Source organism: Arachis hypogaea, chromosome 15 (assembly GCF_003086295.3).
Source record: "Arachis hypogaea cultivar Tifrunner chromosome 15, arahy.Tifrunner.gnm2.J5K5, whole genome shotgun sequence".
In the NCBI taxonomy this organism is placed as follows: domain Eukaryota; kingdom Viridiplantae; phylum Streptophyta; class Magnoliopsida; order Fabales; family Fabaceae; genus Arachis; species Arachis hypogaea.
In genome coordinates, this window is record NC_092050.1 from 21,571,208 (window position 1) to 21,587,137 (window position 15,930).

At 34.7% G+C, this 15,930-nt stretch overlaps 3 protein-coding genes across 3 annotated transcripts; 2 read left to right on the forward strand and 1 right to left on the reverse strand.

Moving 5' to 3' along the window:
• Window positions 1-706: 706 nt before the first annotated feature.
• On the forward strand, window positions 707-3,977 carry LOC112749932 (serine carboxypeptidase-like 18). Its single transcript, XM_025798362.3, has 14 exons — window positions 707-1,007; window positions 1,097-1,242; window positions 1,355-1,434; window positions 1,501-1,623; window positions 1,847-1,949; window positions 2,051-2,088; window positions 2,199-2,300; window positions 2,412-2,498; window positions 2,585-2,728; window positions 3,013-3,084; window positions 3,165-3,283; window positions 3,384-3,503; window positions 3,599-3,653; window positions 3,746-3,977. Exons 1-14 carry the CDS (start codon window positions 805-807, stop codon window positions 3,827-3,829), a joined length of 1,476 nt encoding a protein of 491 aa, XP_025654147.1. The 5' UTR covers window positions 707-804; the 3' UTR covers window positions 3,830-3,977.
• Window positions 3,978-5,018: 1,041 nt separating this feature from the next.
• LOC112748084 (magnesium transporter MRS2-3) lies at window positions 5,019-7,430 on the forward strand. Its single transcript, XM_072218836.1, has 3 exons — window positions 5,019-6,212; window positions 6,294-6,513; window positions 6,923-7,430. The coding sequence occupies exons 1-3, from the start codon at window positions 5,458-5,460 to the stop codon at window positions 7,208-7,210; spliced, it is 1,263 nt and encodes a 420-aa protein (XP_072074937.1). The 5' UTR covers window positions 5,019-5,457; the 3' UTR covers window positions 7,211-7,430.
• Window positions 7,431-14,327: 6,897 nt separating this feature from the next.
• On the reverse strand, window positions 14,328-15,690 carry LOC112749934 (uncharacterized). The gene is made up of 3 exons (XM_025798364.3): window positions 14,939-15,690; window positions 14,773-14,865; window positions 14,328-14,677 (listed from the first exon to the last, which is right to left on the reverse strand). The coding sequence occupies exons 1-3, from the start codon at window positions 15,269-15,271 to the stop codon at window positions 14,627-14,629; spliced, it is 477 nt and encodes a 158-aa protein (XP_025654149.1). The 5' UTR covers window positions 15,272-15,690; the 3' UTR covers window positions 14,328-14,626.
• Window positions 15,691-15,930: the final 240 nt, after the last annotated feature.

Consider the following 15,930-nt stretch of genomic DNA (forward strand, 5'->3'; position numbering starts at 1 on the left):
GTTCAGCTTACGATGAACCAATAATTATTATTTGTCTCCCTCTACGTATCAGGAAGGATAAATAAAACAGTTTAAAAAAAAGGAAAAGAAATTAAAGGTGACGGTTAAAGACTTAAAGCTAGCATTACCTGTGACTGTTAACAACAATCACTACATGTTTTTTTTTAAGTAAAATGTGTTTAAAACAACAGAGTCGAGCAACAGAATATCAAATAACAAAGACAACTTAAAGTACAAAATGTCATTGAACAACTCAGAAAGTAGAATACCCTCTAGTCATTTTCGGCATTGCTATAAACAACTAAAAGGTTCACTACTCATCCACTTGTCAGAGAGCATAAAAGATCTGTTTATAATTTCCACCACACCTGAGCCTTGATTATTGAAGACTCTATCATTTCTTTCTAACCAAATTGCCCAAATGATAGCAAAGAATCCAATCAACCACCCCTTCCTCTCATTCTTTCGTTGTGAAGCATTCGTCCAACTCTCAAAATGTTACTTTAGTGTACCTGGCACAGTCCAAATCTTTCCAAGAGCAAACAGCCAAGCACACCACACCTACCAAGTAAGCTTACAGCCAATAAATAGATGAAAAGCAAATTCAACAGACTTACAACATAAAACACACATATTATCATGCTGGTCAATAAGCCTAATCTGCATAGTCTTTACTTAGTATTCACCCTCTCAACCAATACAAACTAAGAAAATAACTCAACCCGTGGCAAGACGAATCACTACATGTATATTAAATGACAACCATTTTGGAAGTGTTATACTGAAAAGCTAAATAACTGAGATATGGAACCAGCAAAGGCAACCATAGCAGCTTGTCAATTCCACCAACACCACCGCTACCAGAACAGCAAGTGCATCAAGATGTTTTGGGGCTTGACGATTCTCCTCCTACTGACTCTATCCAATCAGTCAGCTGCATCAGATGCCAACATTGTCAAGAGCTTACCAGGCTTCCCCGGGGAGCTACCTTTCCTACTCGAAACAGGGTCAGTGACTCAGTGCGGCCCTCCACTAATCAATTATTTAATATTAGCCCTAACAATACATATTTGAGTTGAATTTAATTACGGATCAGGTACATAGACGTAGGGGAAGTAGATGAGGTTGAGCTATTTTATTACTTCATAGAGTCAGAGGGGGAGCCAGAAGATAATCCACTCGTGCTTTGGCTCACAGGAGGCCCTGGTTGCTCAGCCCTCTACGGTCTCATGTATGAGATTGGTATATATAATATATGCTTGCTCCTCTATGCATCTGCATCTCTGAATCCTCACATTTGCTCTTGCATTTCCATATGCATGCAACCAATATAGCCCCCTGTTTTTGTTTACAGGTCCATTATCTTTCGATTACGGAAGGTCTAGTGGGGGAAAGAAACCAGTTTTAACTTTGAACGATTACTCATGGACTAAGGTACAAGATTCCTCTATGCAAGGATGAATTTAATATTTTATCTTTCCTGATGTATATTCTAATTAGGTTGCCAACATTATTTTCTTGGATGCGCCCGTTGGCACGGGATTTTCATATGCCAAAACTTCATCTGGATACAACACGAATGACACAAAGTCAGCTGCAGACATTTATATGTTTCTGAGAAAGGTGAATCTACTAATCTTAGCTTCCACCAGATATACATATAATTATTAGAGATATAACTATTAACGTTGCCTTCTCCCATCAACTTAAACTTTTGGAAGGAGTAGTTTCATGATATGGTATCAAAGCTTTATGTCCGAAAGGTCAAGAGTTTGATTCTTAATGAGTGAATGTATGTATGTTTAGTCTACTTACAATCTAGCTGTAACTAGTAATGATGATGCAGTGGCTTGTGGCTCACCCTAGGTTTCGTGCAAATCCTCTCTACATTGCTGGTGATTCTTATAGCGGAATCACGGTTCCAGTCCTTGTTAAAGAAATCTCTGATGGTAAATCAACTTCTATCGAGTTCCTTCTTACTATTCTTAATGCACTCACTCTGCTGCTTGAATTTCAATTTTTCTTTTCTCTTTTCTCTTTGATGTTATAGGTAACAAAGCTGGAACATTGCCACCCATCAATCTCAGAGTATACTATATATACTGCTTCCTTATCCAATTTCTTCTAGTATTTTTGTGTTATTTACTCTGCTGCAAATTAAATGGTAAAATGGCTTGTGAATTTTGATGCTCCTTCAGGGTTACATTCTAGGAAACCCATTAACTGATATCGGATATGATATAAACTCGAGAGTTAAGTTTTCCCACAGAGTTGGACTTCTATCTGATGAACTCTATCTGGTAGCTTTTCTTTCTTTTTATTTTATTTATAAGGAACCCTTGTTAATTCGCTTCCAAGTTTTACATGCGTTAGCTCTTCATTCATGGTAATTACAAGTATATACTTTGAAGGCACTGGAGCTTTCTTGTAAAGGAGAGTATGTTCGCCCAAATAAAAGTGAAGGTGCATGCATCAGCAATCTTGAGATAATGGATCTGGTGAGATAAACGATTCTGATAAAATTACAAATAAGAATGAAAACTAAAACGTAGAGCATTATTGTTATATTCACATTTATTTGTAGTGCTTGAAAGACATATTCGCTCCGATGATATTGGAGAGAAAGTGTAGCCCGTTCTCATCAGCGAAGCCGAACAACATTCTTAAGTGGGGTTCAACCACAACCCCATCTTCAGATACACTTCTTTTAGAACTTCGACGCTGCAGGGTAAGTAATTACAGAAACAAAAATGCTATTTGTACACTAAAATTAGCCACTAAAATCAGTTACCAATGTATTTGTGTATAAATACATGTGTGGTTTAATTTATTTTCAATGTGTATTTATATTCCAACATGTATTTTATACCGGTGGCTGATTTTGGTGGCTAATTTTGGTGTACATTTAGCATTACTCGTACAGAAAACAAACATCGAATCAGCTACTTACCACACATTTGAAATGCCTTTGCTTTTGTTAAATTTCCTCAACTACATACTTGTTTTGGGTAGGACTATGACTACTTGTTAGTAAACATCTGGGCTAATGATGGAGAAGTTCAAGAAGCTCTGCATGTTAGAAACGTAAGTAAATGAATTGAAACGAAACATCCATAAAAATCAACATATCTTTATCTAACATATAATGAAATTTAATTAATCAGGGAACTATAAAAACGTGGGAGATGTGTAGTAAAAACTTAGCTTATGTGAATGACATAACAAGTAGTGTTGAATATCACCTGAACTTTACCAGCGAAGACCTTAGAGCCATCATTTACAGGTGTCATTATCTTCGGTATCTTGTATATTGGTAATTTAGCTTATTTTTTATTTCCGGCAACAGTATGACATACGTGAAACATGATTGCATTATGGCACAGCGGAGATCATGATCTGATTGTTCCATATGTGGGCACTGAGGAATGGATACAATCTCTGAATTTAACTGTTTCTTCCGATGATGTGTGGAGCCCATGGTTTCAGGATGGACAAGTTGCAGGGTCTGCTGTTTATTATGCTTTCGCCTTAATTAATTTCTCAAGGACGCATATATAGGATTCAATTCATCAATTGTGATATTTGTGTTGCCTTGCAGTTACACGGAGATATACACAAAGAATAAGTACGTGATGACATTTGCTACTGTGAAGGCAAGAAAATAGTCCACCACACTGTCCCTAATACATGTAAATAAATATTGCGATAGTATTTGGTTTGAGTGAAGTGTGATTGAATTGTGTAGGGAGGAGGTCACACAGCAGCAGAGTACAAGCCCAAGGAAAGCTTTAACATGATTAGCAGGTGGCTTTCTTATTACTATCTTTAGCTGCTGTCTTAATACTATTCAGATGTTTACTTTTTCACTAGCATGATGGATTGCCCCCTTGTCAGTCTTTGAAGGACAACTTTTCAATTTAATAAGTCCAACTCACTGGATGAATAAAACCACCTCAACTAATGTATATCATGATCAATTATGAACTACTCTCACAAGGTTTCCAAGCCTGGCACTACTACATGCTTTTTTTTTTAATATCATGATCAAACTAATTATGTTTCATTTTAGTCTTTATAACTATTAATATAAAATTTCATTATCAATTCCAAACAAATAGTAGTCAAGTAAAATGTCTAGACCTCAAATTTTATAATAAGTTTATATTTCAAAATTGGTGAAAATAACAAGTAAGTTTTTTCTTTAAAATTTAACATCAATTTAAATTAAAGTCCTAAAAGTGATGACTGATGACTAAATGACTAATACATATAATGAAATTTTTTAATTAAAATTAGGTTGATATTCAGACAAAAACATTTAAAATGTCTTTAAATAAACATGTCTAATCTCGTTCATTAAATAATATAGATTAAAAGTGTTCTTTTAATAAAAAATATTGTTATATTCTTGAAATCATTAATTTGACTCTGATACTAATTTTTTAATTTGTTTAAATTTTAAATTTTTAACAAAAATTTTATTAAAAGATTGTTTTATTTTACTTTTATTTTTTTTATAAATTTTATGAAATTATTTTTCTGCTTTCATTTCATTATCATTTTTATATTTTTTATTTTACAAATTTAATAATTTTTTTAATTAAATTTTTATTTACAATTTTTATAATTTTTTAACAATTTTTTCTTTTTTCTGAATTTTGAAGATTTGTATTTTAATCAACTAATTTTTATGGCTAATTATTCTATTTTTAGTCTAATAATTCTTTTTTTATTTTTTAATAATTGTAAAATTAAAATTTAAAAAATATTTTATATTAATTTGAAAAAAAATTCAATATCATTTAAATTAAATATTAATTAGAATCATTAATATAATTATTTCTTCTATTAAATCTTCAATTGAATTTATACTTTTATTATTAATTTATATTGTTAAAATACTTTTTTTTAACTTTAATCAAATAATTTAATAAAAAAAATTATTTTTGCAACCTTTACATGAGCAGTAGTGCTCTAACATTATGTTACAAAATTGTATTAAGATAAAATAATGATTAAATTTTTTGGTGACTAAATAATGATTAAATTATTATGGTTAAAACTCTCCGATTTAAGAAACTAAAAAAAAAAAAAAACAGAGAAGGGGGAAGTGGAAAGAGGGGTAAGGGTGACGATGAGGATGAGGGTGAGGAAAGCGTTCTGTGTATGCGAAGAACAGATAGATGCCAAAATCTAAAAGATATAGAATACGATTAATACAAGGCAAGAGTTGAATAATTGATTAAGCGAAGGAGGGAATCGAAGCGATGAATATTCGGGGTCAGGGTCAGGGTCCGCCTCCGATTCCGGCAGCGGCGGCAGGGATGATGGATGGGATTGGGGTTCCTGTTGCTCCGAATCCGATAAGCAGAAAGAAGGGGGACCGGGGTGAGGGCGTGGTTACTTCTCGATTCCAGTAGTCAGAAGCAGGTTGTGGAGGCCGGCAAACACGCCATCATGCGGCGCACCGGTCTCCCCGCCCATGACCTCCGTATCCTCGACCCCCTCCTATCCTACCCCTCGACCGTACTGGGCCGTGAGAGGGCCATCGTGATCAACCTCGAGCACATCAAGGCCATCATCACCGCCCACGAGGTCCTCCTCCTCAACTCCCGCGACCCCTCCGTGACCCCTTTCGTGGAGGAGCTCCACTCGAGGATCCTCCGGCACCACCAAGCCCAGGGAGCTGCTGTGGCCGCTGCGGCTTCGGATGATTCCAAGCTGAGCAAAGTGTATGACACGGAAGAAGGGCAATCAAGAGAGGGACAGGATGAAGATGAAGATCCCGATCCCGTTGGGGAGGAAGTGAAATCCCAATCGAAGCAGAATGATATCCAGAATGGCGATGGCATGAAGATCCTGCCATTCGAGTTTGTGGCACTGGAGGCCTGCCTGGAGGCTGCGTGCAGTGTGTTAGAGAACGAGGCAAAAACCTTGGAACAAGAGGCCCACCCTGCCTTGGACAAGCTCACTTCCAAGATCAGTACTCTCAATTTGGAACGTGTTCACCAAATTAAGAGCCGCCTTGTTGCCATCACTGGTCGCGTTCAGAAGGTAAGGGATGAGTTAGAACACTTGCTTGATGACAAGGATGATATGGCTGAGATGTATCTCACCGACAAGTTACAACAGCTCCACAGTTCTTCTGCCTCCTCTATAAATGATGATGATGTAGACAATGACCACCATAATCAGCTTGATGTTGATGACAGGCACGTGTACATGTAAATCTTTTCTGTTGCCTTGATTCTTGTTAGTTAGTACTGCTTTACTGATTCTAATCCTCCATTTAGCTGCATTCCTCCTGAAATATCACTGGAAGAGGGTGGAGCTGCTGCAAGCGATGACTATAATCAACATGATGATGACAGGTTATTAGTGGGAGTTAGCAGGGACAGCCGCGCTAGCACTACCTATAGTACCACAACTAAGCATCTTGACGTGGAGGAGCTTGAGATGCTCTTGGAAGCATATTTTGTGCAAATCGATGGCACACTCAACAAGCTCTCTACGGTATGCCTTTTCATTTCTTTGTCATGCCCTTTTTCCTTGCCTATAACTACCATTTACAGTTTTAATCTTCTTGTGTTTTATAACCAACAACATAACCAACTAATTCCCGTTTCCAAGAATTATTGTGAGGCTCTTCTGGTTTCTAATTGAGGATTTCGCTTGTTATTGCTTGCAAAAGATCCAAACATGTTAGAGATTCAAAATCTTAGTGACAACCTCTCCTTCTTTTGGGTAATAGAGGCAAATATTGTGCCTCGATAGTTTTAGGCTATGGTCTTTTCAAAGAAAATGCTTAAAACGAATTTTAGCTAACATCTCTGGTCTAGTGAACTTCTTGTATGTGATTTACATGTTACCTGAATGATAAGATTGGTTTTGATGTTGTTTTGTTGTGGTGATCCTGTTAAAGCTAAGGGAATACGTGGACGACACAGAGGACTACATCAACATAATGCTGGATGACAAACAGAATCATTTGCTCCAAATGGGAGTCATGTTGACCACATCAACTCTGGTAGTGAGTGCCTTTGTCGTTGTCGCTGGTATTTTTGGCATGAATATTCATATTGAACTATTTGATTCAAATGTTGCCGGGAATCGAGAGTTCTTCTGGACTGTTGGGGGCAACACTGCCGGAACCATTTTCTTGTATGTGGTTGCCATTTCCTGGTGCAAGTACAAACGCTTGCTCGAGTAGCTGCATGCCCTGTTTATGTGCACACCTAGAAGAAATGTTATGCAATATAAAAATCCCTCCTTTTTTATCCACCTGAAGTTCTAATACAGTGTAACATTGCTACATCACCACATTACCTGCTGCTACTTACCTGTGATCTTCAACTATTTTGTTCGTTTTGCGCAATATTTGTGGATGCAATAATATGAAATCACTCTCGGCAGTGTCATTTTATTTCCAATTTTTCAAGATTATTCGTGTATTTGGGTTGACAGCCTTACTCTATAGTCGAAATAGAGTAAATTTTGTGTATTCAATTTCTATACACTAGAGTGAGACTCACGCAATATGGGTAAATTAATGATATTATATAGTATAATTTAAAAAATATTATATTGTTTAGAAATTAAAATAGATATATACAAACTAATATTAAATTTGATGTATTTTTTAGGGGTAAGTACTATTTTGGTCCCTAAAGTTTAGGGCCAGAATCGAAATCGTCCCTCTTCTAATTTTGGATTTAAAATCATCCTTAATGTTTTTTATTGTATTAAAATCGTCCTTATAATTTTTTTTGGACAAAAATACCCTCACCACTACCAACACAATTACCTCCTCCACCACCACCACCAACACCAATACCAACACCAACACCACCGCCACCACCATTGCCACCGCCACAACCAGCAGCAACAGCACCACCACCACCACCACCGCAAACAACAAACAGAGATCAATTAACAAACTTCTTCCATCAACAGCAAACAACAATTCAGAAATCAAGAAATTCAGAAATCAAGAAAACTAACAACTCAAAACCAACAATGATTCAACAAATCAAAGATTCAACAAATCAAGAAGCAGAAGAAGCAGAAGACGAAGCAGAGGCGGCGAGCAGCAGCGGCAAGGCGGCGACCAGCAGCGGAGCGGAAGCCGACGACGACGAGGAGGTCACGGCGGCGACCTCCCTGTTTCTCCCCCCTTTCTTTCTTTCTCCACCCCCTGGTAGCGTGGTGAGGACGACGGCGGCAGCGCGGCGAGGACGCGGTGGTGATGAAGGCGCGACGGCTCCAAGCTCGTGACCCCCCTCACTCGCGATCCATCTCTCTTCGTGGTTCTGCTCACGATGGCACGAGGCAAACGGCGCAGCGGCGACTGAAGCACGAACGGCGGCGACAGGGTCTGACGGCAGCAACGCGAGCTACTCCCTCCCCAGCGCCATCCCCCTTCCCTTCCCTCCCCTCCCCTGCCCCTGCACCTTCGTATACCCCCCCCACCCACGCGTTTTCTTCCCCCCTCCCCAAACACGCATTTTGTTTTTTTTTTCTAATTTTATAAATTTTATTATTAAAATAGGAATAGGGGTAGTTTAGGAATTAAATTAAAAATTTTAATAAAAAGGACGATTTTAATACAAAAAAAAATATTAAGGATGATTTTAAATCCAAAATTAGAAGAGGGACGATTTCGATTCTGGCCCTAAACTTTAGGGACCAAAACAATACTTACCCCTATTTTTTATTTAAAATATTTTGTAATACAAAAGTTATTTTATTAAAGTTGTACAGAGTTAGTTATATTTTTATTTGTTATTTTTATTTTCGTATTTGTTTTAATGACGGACTTAGTCTTCTTATATGGTGTTTGTCCTTTTTAATTTTCGGTTGTTGTTGGAGTTGTTTTTTTCTTCTTCTTATCATATGATCTTGTGGAGACATGGTTTTTTTGAACTGTTAATTTGTATATATTTTTTTATCTATTATCTTTTTTTGTTCCATTTTTGTATATATGTTCTTCATTTGAAGATGTATCTTAGATTTATTTACTTTTCTTTTTCCTTAATCTCTTAGTTTGTATGTCATTTAGGTATGATGATATTAGTGTTGGTGAAGTTGGTCCATTGTAACAGGAGTTGAGTTTCGGTATTTTTGTTGGGACAAATATCTTGATAATAGTGTATTGTTGAGAGCATAGTTAAAATTATTTACTTTGACTTCAAATATAAGTGTGAAGTTATATAAATTTTTCAATTGGGATGATGCTTGAGTGTCATTACTATCTTGGAGTGTAATTAGATTTAAGGTAATTGTGTCCAGTGTCCAATAATTTTTTTGCTTCTCTATCAAATAGCACAAAAGTTATTGTAGTACTTTAATCTAAAATCTTTAATTTAATTTTGAATTTATAATAATTATTGAGTTAGTAATTTATAATTTGATGAAATTTTTTATGATAGGTATAATTTGATAGAATTTGATGAAATTTTTTATAATTTGAATATGTAATATTTTTTATGTTGTAACACAAAAATTTTATTTTTTGTATTTTTTTGTGAATTTTTTTTTACATCTACTTTTTTCTCTTCTCATAGTATATACAGTTTTTCAATCACATCTATAATAGTAAGAATAAAAATTTTTAGAATATTTATTTTGTGTATATATAATATATTGAATAAATTATTTTTAATAAGAATAATTTAAATAGTATAAAGTAAAAATACATGTTAATAATATTTTATGTTGTAGCATAAAAACTTTATTTTTTGTGGGTTTTTTTTTTATATCTACTTATTCTTCTTCTCTTAGTGTATTTAGTTTTTCAATAACATCTATAATAGTAAGATTAAAAATTTTTAGAATATGTATTTTTGTGTGTGTGTGCATATTGAATAAGTTATTTTTAATAAAAAATAATTTAAATAGCATAAAGTAAAAATATCTGTTAGTATTTTTTTTACTCACTCTATCAGACAATGTTTCAAGTGATACAAACTGAAAATAGTGCTGAAAAATGATCAAAATTGATTCTTTAATTTAAATAGCATATTTAAATAAGTATAATTATAAATATCTTAAAATATAATTATATGTAAAGTATTATAAAATAATAAAAAAAGTATAAATAATAAAAGTAATAAGAGTATTTTTTTTCATAAATTTATTTTAAAAATATAATAAATATTTTTATTTTGTACCTAATCATCTAATAGAATCATTTTTAAATAAATAGGCTCTATTCATTTGTTGGTGTAAATATGTTTGTAGGCAAACCACAAATTGTAAAATGAAGTAATAGCTGTAAGAGTCTTATGTATAATATATAAGTATATCAAATATTATGAAAATTGAATAGTTTGTAATTTAAAAGTTGTTATGATAATATTATTATGATACTTTTAATATAGATGTTTATTGTATTTAATTAATACTTTATATTTCTATTGAATAATAATACGTAATAAATTAATTAATTAATTGTGGGAGTTATGGTTTTAATTTTTAATTTTCTAACTTTTGATTGGTTGATTTTTAAATTTTACCAAGTAAGCAAATGTATTGATATGACATCATTAAAAAAAACAAAAATGGCTTAAATCTAATGTACAAAAACTTTGACATCAACTTTTATATAATAAAAATATATTAATGTAAAAGTTTTATTTATAAAAGTTTGGTGCGGATAAATCCATAAAGTGATCTCTGAAATTGATCTACATCATATACCAAAATCGTCTTTGAAATTTCAATTGTATCAAATGTTTTAGAGATTGGCAAAAATACACTATGTTAGTCTCTGTTCTATTTTTCGTTAACGGTATGCTAATGTGGCTGACATAGACTTTTAGTAATACGTGTTAATATTATGGTTTGACAATGTGTAATAGTATGATTATGAGTCAAATAAACACGTGAAAATTTATTAAAGAACTAGTATTTGAACAATATAAAAAAATAGAATTAAAATTAGTGCATTTAAATATATTAAGAGTGTTAAATGTATAAAAAAATGAGAAAAATTTATGGAGACTAATTTGGTATACGACGTTCAATTTCAGAGATTAAAATGAGTTATTAAATACAAAGTCAGGAATTAATTTGATACATCTACAATGATGACATAACGGATGATACGTAATTAAATAATATTGTAACATGTAGTACAAGTCAATACGTGATCAAATAACATTGTGACACGTGTATAACCATTCACATTAACATGTCACTAAAGATCTACATCATTGTGCCATGTCAACGCGCTATTATCATAAGACTAGTTGGAGACTAACATCTTGCGCTTTTACCAATTTTAAAGAAGTAATTGGTACAATTGAATCTTCGAAACGATTTTTATTTAGAATTTAAACTTATATTTTATTATTTAAATGATAATTTAAAATCTGATTGTATGACAATATAAATTGAGGCTTGCTACACATACAAGTCTTTTTGACTTACAAGTTTTACAAGTTGCTATACATTAGGGTCTTTTAATGCGTTATTCAGTTTCCAAAGCACTACACTCACCGTGGATTATGAACGACTCATCTTCCTCTTCCTCTTCCTCTTCCTCTTCCTCTTCTTCACTCACCGTGGATTATGAACGACTCCTCTTCCTCCATGTATTTCTTCGTTATTCTCTTTGCCTTTTCATTAATTGTTTTACTTGCGTTTATTACTGGTATTCTTGCTTCTTTTTTTTCGATTTTCATGGTTTCTGAAATCAAGTTTTGAAATCGTTTTGAAAATAATGGAACTTCAGAAATACATCCAAACGATTACAGAAATACACCCAAACGGTTACAGGAATTCACCTAAACGATATTTTTTTGTTATTCTCTTTGCCTTTTCATTAGTTGTTTTACTTGCGTTTATTACTGGTATTCTTGCTTCTTTTTTTTCGATTTTCATGGTTTCTAAAATCAAGTTTTGAAATCGTTTTGAAAATAATGGAACTTCAGAAATACACCCAAACGATTACAGAAATACACTCAAACGATTACAGAAATACATCCAAAGGACACCTTATGCATAATTCAGAACTCTTTCTCTTTCTCCTCCTCATCTTCTGATACTTCTTCTTCTTCAAAAACGATTTCAGAGCTTGATATCAAAAAATAATGGAAATCAAGAATAACGAAAAAAGAAAACAAAGAGAAAAGCACGTAAATGAAGAAGGAGAAAGAGAAGGCAAAAAACGAAAGAAAAGAAGAAGAAGAAGAGGAGGAAGAGGAAGAAGAATGTGCAGCAAGAAGAAGAAGAAGACGGTGCAGTGAAATTGTGCAGTAACGGTTGAAGAAGGAGAAAGAGAAAGCAAGAAACGAAAGAAAAGAAGAAGAAGAGGAAGAGAAAGAAGAACGTATAGTAACGTTCAAGCGCGTTAATATAATAACTTGTATAAAAAAATGCTTGTATGTGGAGAATTTCTCATATAAATTTGTTTATGCTATTTATGCATCAAAATTAAATTTATTCTTAATGATATAGTTTATATGTAATTGTTTACATTTTAGGAAATAATTTCTGTACGCCAATAGGGTAAAGTAATTTGATAATCTTAGGGAATAAAAATTCGGGTAAGTGAAAAATTATAGTGGATAGTTGTTATCAGACTAGTTATTGTGGATAATTTGTCACTCAACTTCATTGGATTTCTATTGTAAATTGTTTTATAATGTCACTTCATTTCAATACAAGGAAATGAAATCTTACATTTTTATATATCATACGAGTTCTATTTTTTTAATTAATGTGAAAATCTTACACAAGACCACACGAAGAAAGACTCATTGTGCAGAGAGAGACATCGGCTAACTTGGGGAGCACTGAGCAGTATTTAGCCTGGGATGGAAGGTTGTCTCCATGCCATGCGTCCGAATAAGGAAAAACATGAATTGTTGCTTTAGATTTGCTTAGTTTCTCACTTTTTTTTTAAATTAAAGTATAGCATAGGAAGACAAGTTAGAAGCGGCAGAGATGCAGGGAGTGTTGCCACAGATATAAGATGAGATCAAACACGAAGCGTGTTTTGTGGAGCAACAAAAGCCCCTTGCCTACCTCTTCTCTGTTTGAAGGCGAGAAATGTTCTCCCCATTAATGATACTAGGCTCCCACACGCATATTTTAATATGAGGAGGAAATGAAGGGGAATATTAAAAAGAATGAAAGCAGGATACGCAATTGTGGGATGACAGCAAACAGAGTTGGAACGAGCAATGGGGAATCCTTCCAAACGAGAAAAAGTTGACATGCTGAACAAAACGGGGCATTGTGAAAAGATTTGGTAGTAATGCCAACACCTGCATTCGCATTCTCCTTCTAACTTTCAGAAGACTGCATGGCGGTTAATATCGGTTAAGCCTTTTACTTGTTAATTTATTCGTTCTACTAAACGAACATAAACATCCTGATTCGATAGACTGCATTTGTATTTTGAGACTTAAGATTGAATATTGCATTTGGTGATCCGAGAGATTAAAATTGAAATTTCAATTCTTATTTCTACAAAATGACAAAATGGGGACTCGGGGCCATGGAAATTTTAGAGACCAGGTTTTGTGATTTGTAGTCATCAATTAATCATCATTAATATTTTTAATGGTGTGAGATTACATTTAATAGTATGAGATTATTCATTTTTCTTTTATTGATTAAGTGCTAGCTAAATTTTATTAAAAGTACTAGTCATCTAAACTTTTTTAAACAGAAAATGATATTGAAACATAACTTACTTCATTACATTTTATACCAAACACAATACAAAAACTTAATTTGGTTTCAATCTCTCTTCGAAGCCGTATAGCCTCCTCCTACTATTTGAATGTATTTTTTTTAATCTTAGAACAAAAACCAAATGCTACACCATGTATGTGGTTTTGTGCATTAGCGACTGCATTAAGTATTTTTAGATGTGCATTTGATCATAATTCTGTGGTGTCCTACAGAGCCAATACTTTAGGACACAGTATAGAATTATAGATGTGAACTGTGGAAGTGGAGCACCTCAGAGGTCGCAAAGGCCGAGGTTGCATATATAGAAATTTATTTAACATTTCCAAAGCATTGAGTGAAAGCGGGTATCTATGCTCACATGAATTCTGAATACGGACACAAGATACACAGCACTTTACTCAAACCTAACTAACTAGGCGTTTGCAAGTTGCAGCTGTAGCGCTTCATGTGGAAAGAGTTCCATTTCACAGTGAGGTTAATTCTTTGAGGAATTAAATATCTTTTTTGTTGGGTAAGTGCCGCTGCTACTGCTTTGCTTTAATTTAATTTTATTTGGTGATATAAATTTGGTACGAGGCTTCAGCACATGAGCCTGCCATACTTAGTCATCTTAGCTTGTGTGCACACGCACGCACTATTGACTAATCACTATTCATTCACGAGAATTAAATTACCAAAGACCACAAAAGTAAGAAAAAAAGGTTTATTTCTAAAATTCCCTTTGATTCTCTTTGGCTTGTTAAAAAATAAAAAATAAAAAGGAAATAACAGGATATGTTTTGTGATGAAATATAATTCCTTGTACACGCTAGCTCCATCTGATCCGTGCATGATTCTGGATCTTCATTTCCATCCCCTTTCTCTCCATGTGGTCAAGATAGAGAGAGAATGCAGTTGAATAGCGCTTTCATTTAGCCTGACTTCATTTCCTGATAGAGACTGTTTGCAAGGAAGATGTCATTCTTATTCTCCCCTGCATTATTATTGCAAGAACAAAAAATATTAGCAGCTAGTGATGAAGAGAAACAATTCGTTAATTAAGGAGATGGGAAGCGGGCAAGTACGTACCTCAAAATAAGTTGCGGAGAAACCGTGTGAGTAATCTAGCTCTAGCACACTGTCTTGGGAAGTTTGTTGGTTGGTGAAAGTAGTAACATTGTTCTGGAAAACAAAATGAGTATTAATTTTTGCAGTAAAAGGAATGAAAAGGGAGAATGAGCTAGCTAGTACTGACGATGGAGAAGTCACAGAGAGGAGAGCTGGCAGTGTCTTCGTCGTCATCGTCGAGAAAAGAAGGGAGGTGGTGTCGCTTCTCTTTAACAGCTAGTTTCTGCCTCTTTATAGTTCTCTGATGGGCCGCCGGAGGTGGAGGCCCAGAGGAAGCATCAGAAAGCATGGACAAGTCATCTTCTTCTTGTGGCACACTAGTTTTGGGTTTCATCTTGTGGTGCTCTTGAGGCAGAAAGGGAGTGGAAGTGGAAGCATTGAGGAAAGAGGGCTCCTCCAGGTATAGAGTCCAACCGGATTCGCAACCGCTGCTGCATTCTGACGGCAGTGCATTCATCATCTCAGCTAGCGTAGTGGGCGGGGTGCGTGGTGTATGTGTACTATATTATATATATGATGGAAAGACAAGACAAGTGGTGAAAGGGTGCATGTTATGTTATGTTTATATATATAGCATAAGATTAAGAGAGCTGAAGCACCAAGTTGGAGAGACTAGTGTAGTTCAAAACCAAGAGAGAAAACTGCTTTTGTCCTCACTCCCATTCGAAGAATGAAATGAATGAAGCTAAGTGAGTGCCAGTTGGGGGTGGGTTACACTTAAATATAGCAATGTTCTGAGTGAGTGAGTGCATCCCCTTTTATTTCATCACATCACATGCTGGACAGCCAGGCACTCTGTACTATGTAGTGTGTAGTGTGTAGTGTGTAGTGTAGTACCCTCTTCTTAACAAAACCGACTACACACACTGCACCATCTATTATTACCATTAGTAGCTACTATTAACTTAAAACACCTTATCATTAATATTATTACATTACTACTTGGAGATTAGCATTACTTGCTGTCTTGTTTCCATTCATTTGCAATGTGCAAGGGGCCCGGGGTGGTGGGGGTGTATGTGGGAGGTTGTTCTTCAAGAAGAGAGAGTAGTAAATGTACGTGATTTAATGTCGTCGTTCCAATGGGGAAAGGAATTATATTGTCCAGGAACCCCAGTT

Bases quoted from the DNA above. Each gene is read 5' to 3' on its own strand.
- LOC112749934 (XM_025798364.3), bottom strand. From the start codon at position 15,271: ATGATGAATGCACTGCCGTCAGAATGCAGCAGCGGTTGCGAATCCGGT. The intron at 14,866-14,938 runs GTCAGTACTAGC...TTTGTTTTCCAG, and splicing joins CTCTCTGTGACTTCTCCATC to AACAATGTTACTACTTTCAC. The intron at 14,678-14,772 runs GTACGTACTTGC...ATAATAATGCAG, and splicing joins TCTCCGCAACTTATTTTGAG to GGGAGAATAAGAATGACATC.
- LOC112748084 (XM_072218836.1), top strand. From the start codon at position 5,458: ATGCGGCGCACCGGTCTCCCCGCCCATGACCTCCGTATCCTCGACCCC. The intron at 6,213-6,293 runs GCACGTGTACAT...TCCTCCATTTAG, and splicing joins CAGCTTGATGTTGATGACAG to CTGCATTCCTCCTGAAATAT. The intron at 6,514-6,922 runs GTATGCCTTTTC...ATCCTGTTAAAG, and splicing joins CACTCAACAAGCTCTCTACG to CTAAGGGAATACGTGGACGA.
- LOC112749932 (XM_025798362.3), top strand. From the start codon at position 805: ATGGAACCAGCAAAGGCAACCATAGCAGCTTGTCAATTCCACCAACAC. The intron at 1,243-1,354 runs GTATATATAATA...TTTTGTTTACAG, and splicing joins CGGTCTCATGTATGAGATTG to GTCCATTATCTTTCGATTAC. The intron at 1,435-1,500 runs GTACAAGATTCC...TATTCTAATTAG, and splicing joins ACGATTACTCATGGACTAAG to GTTGCCAACATTATTTTCTT.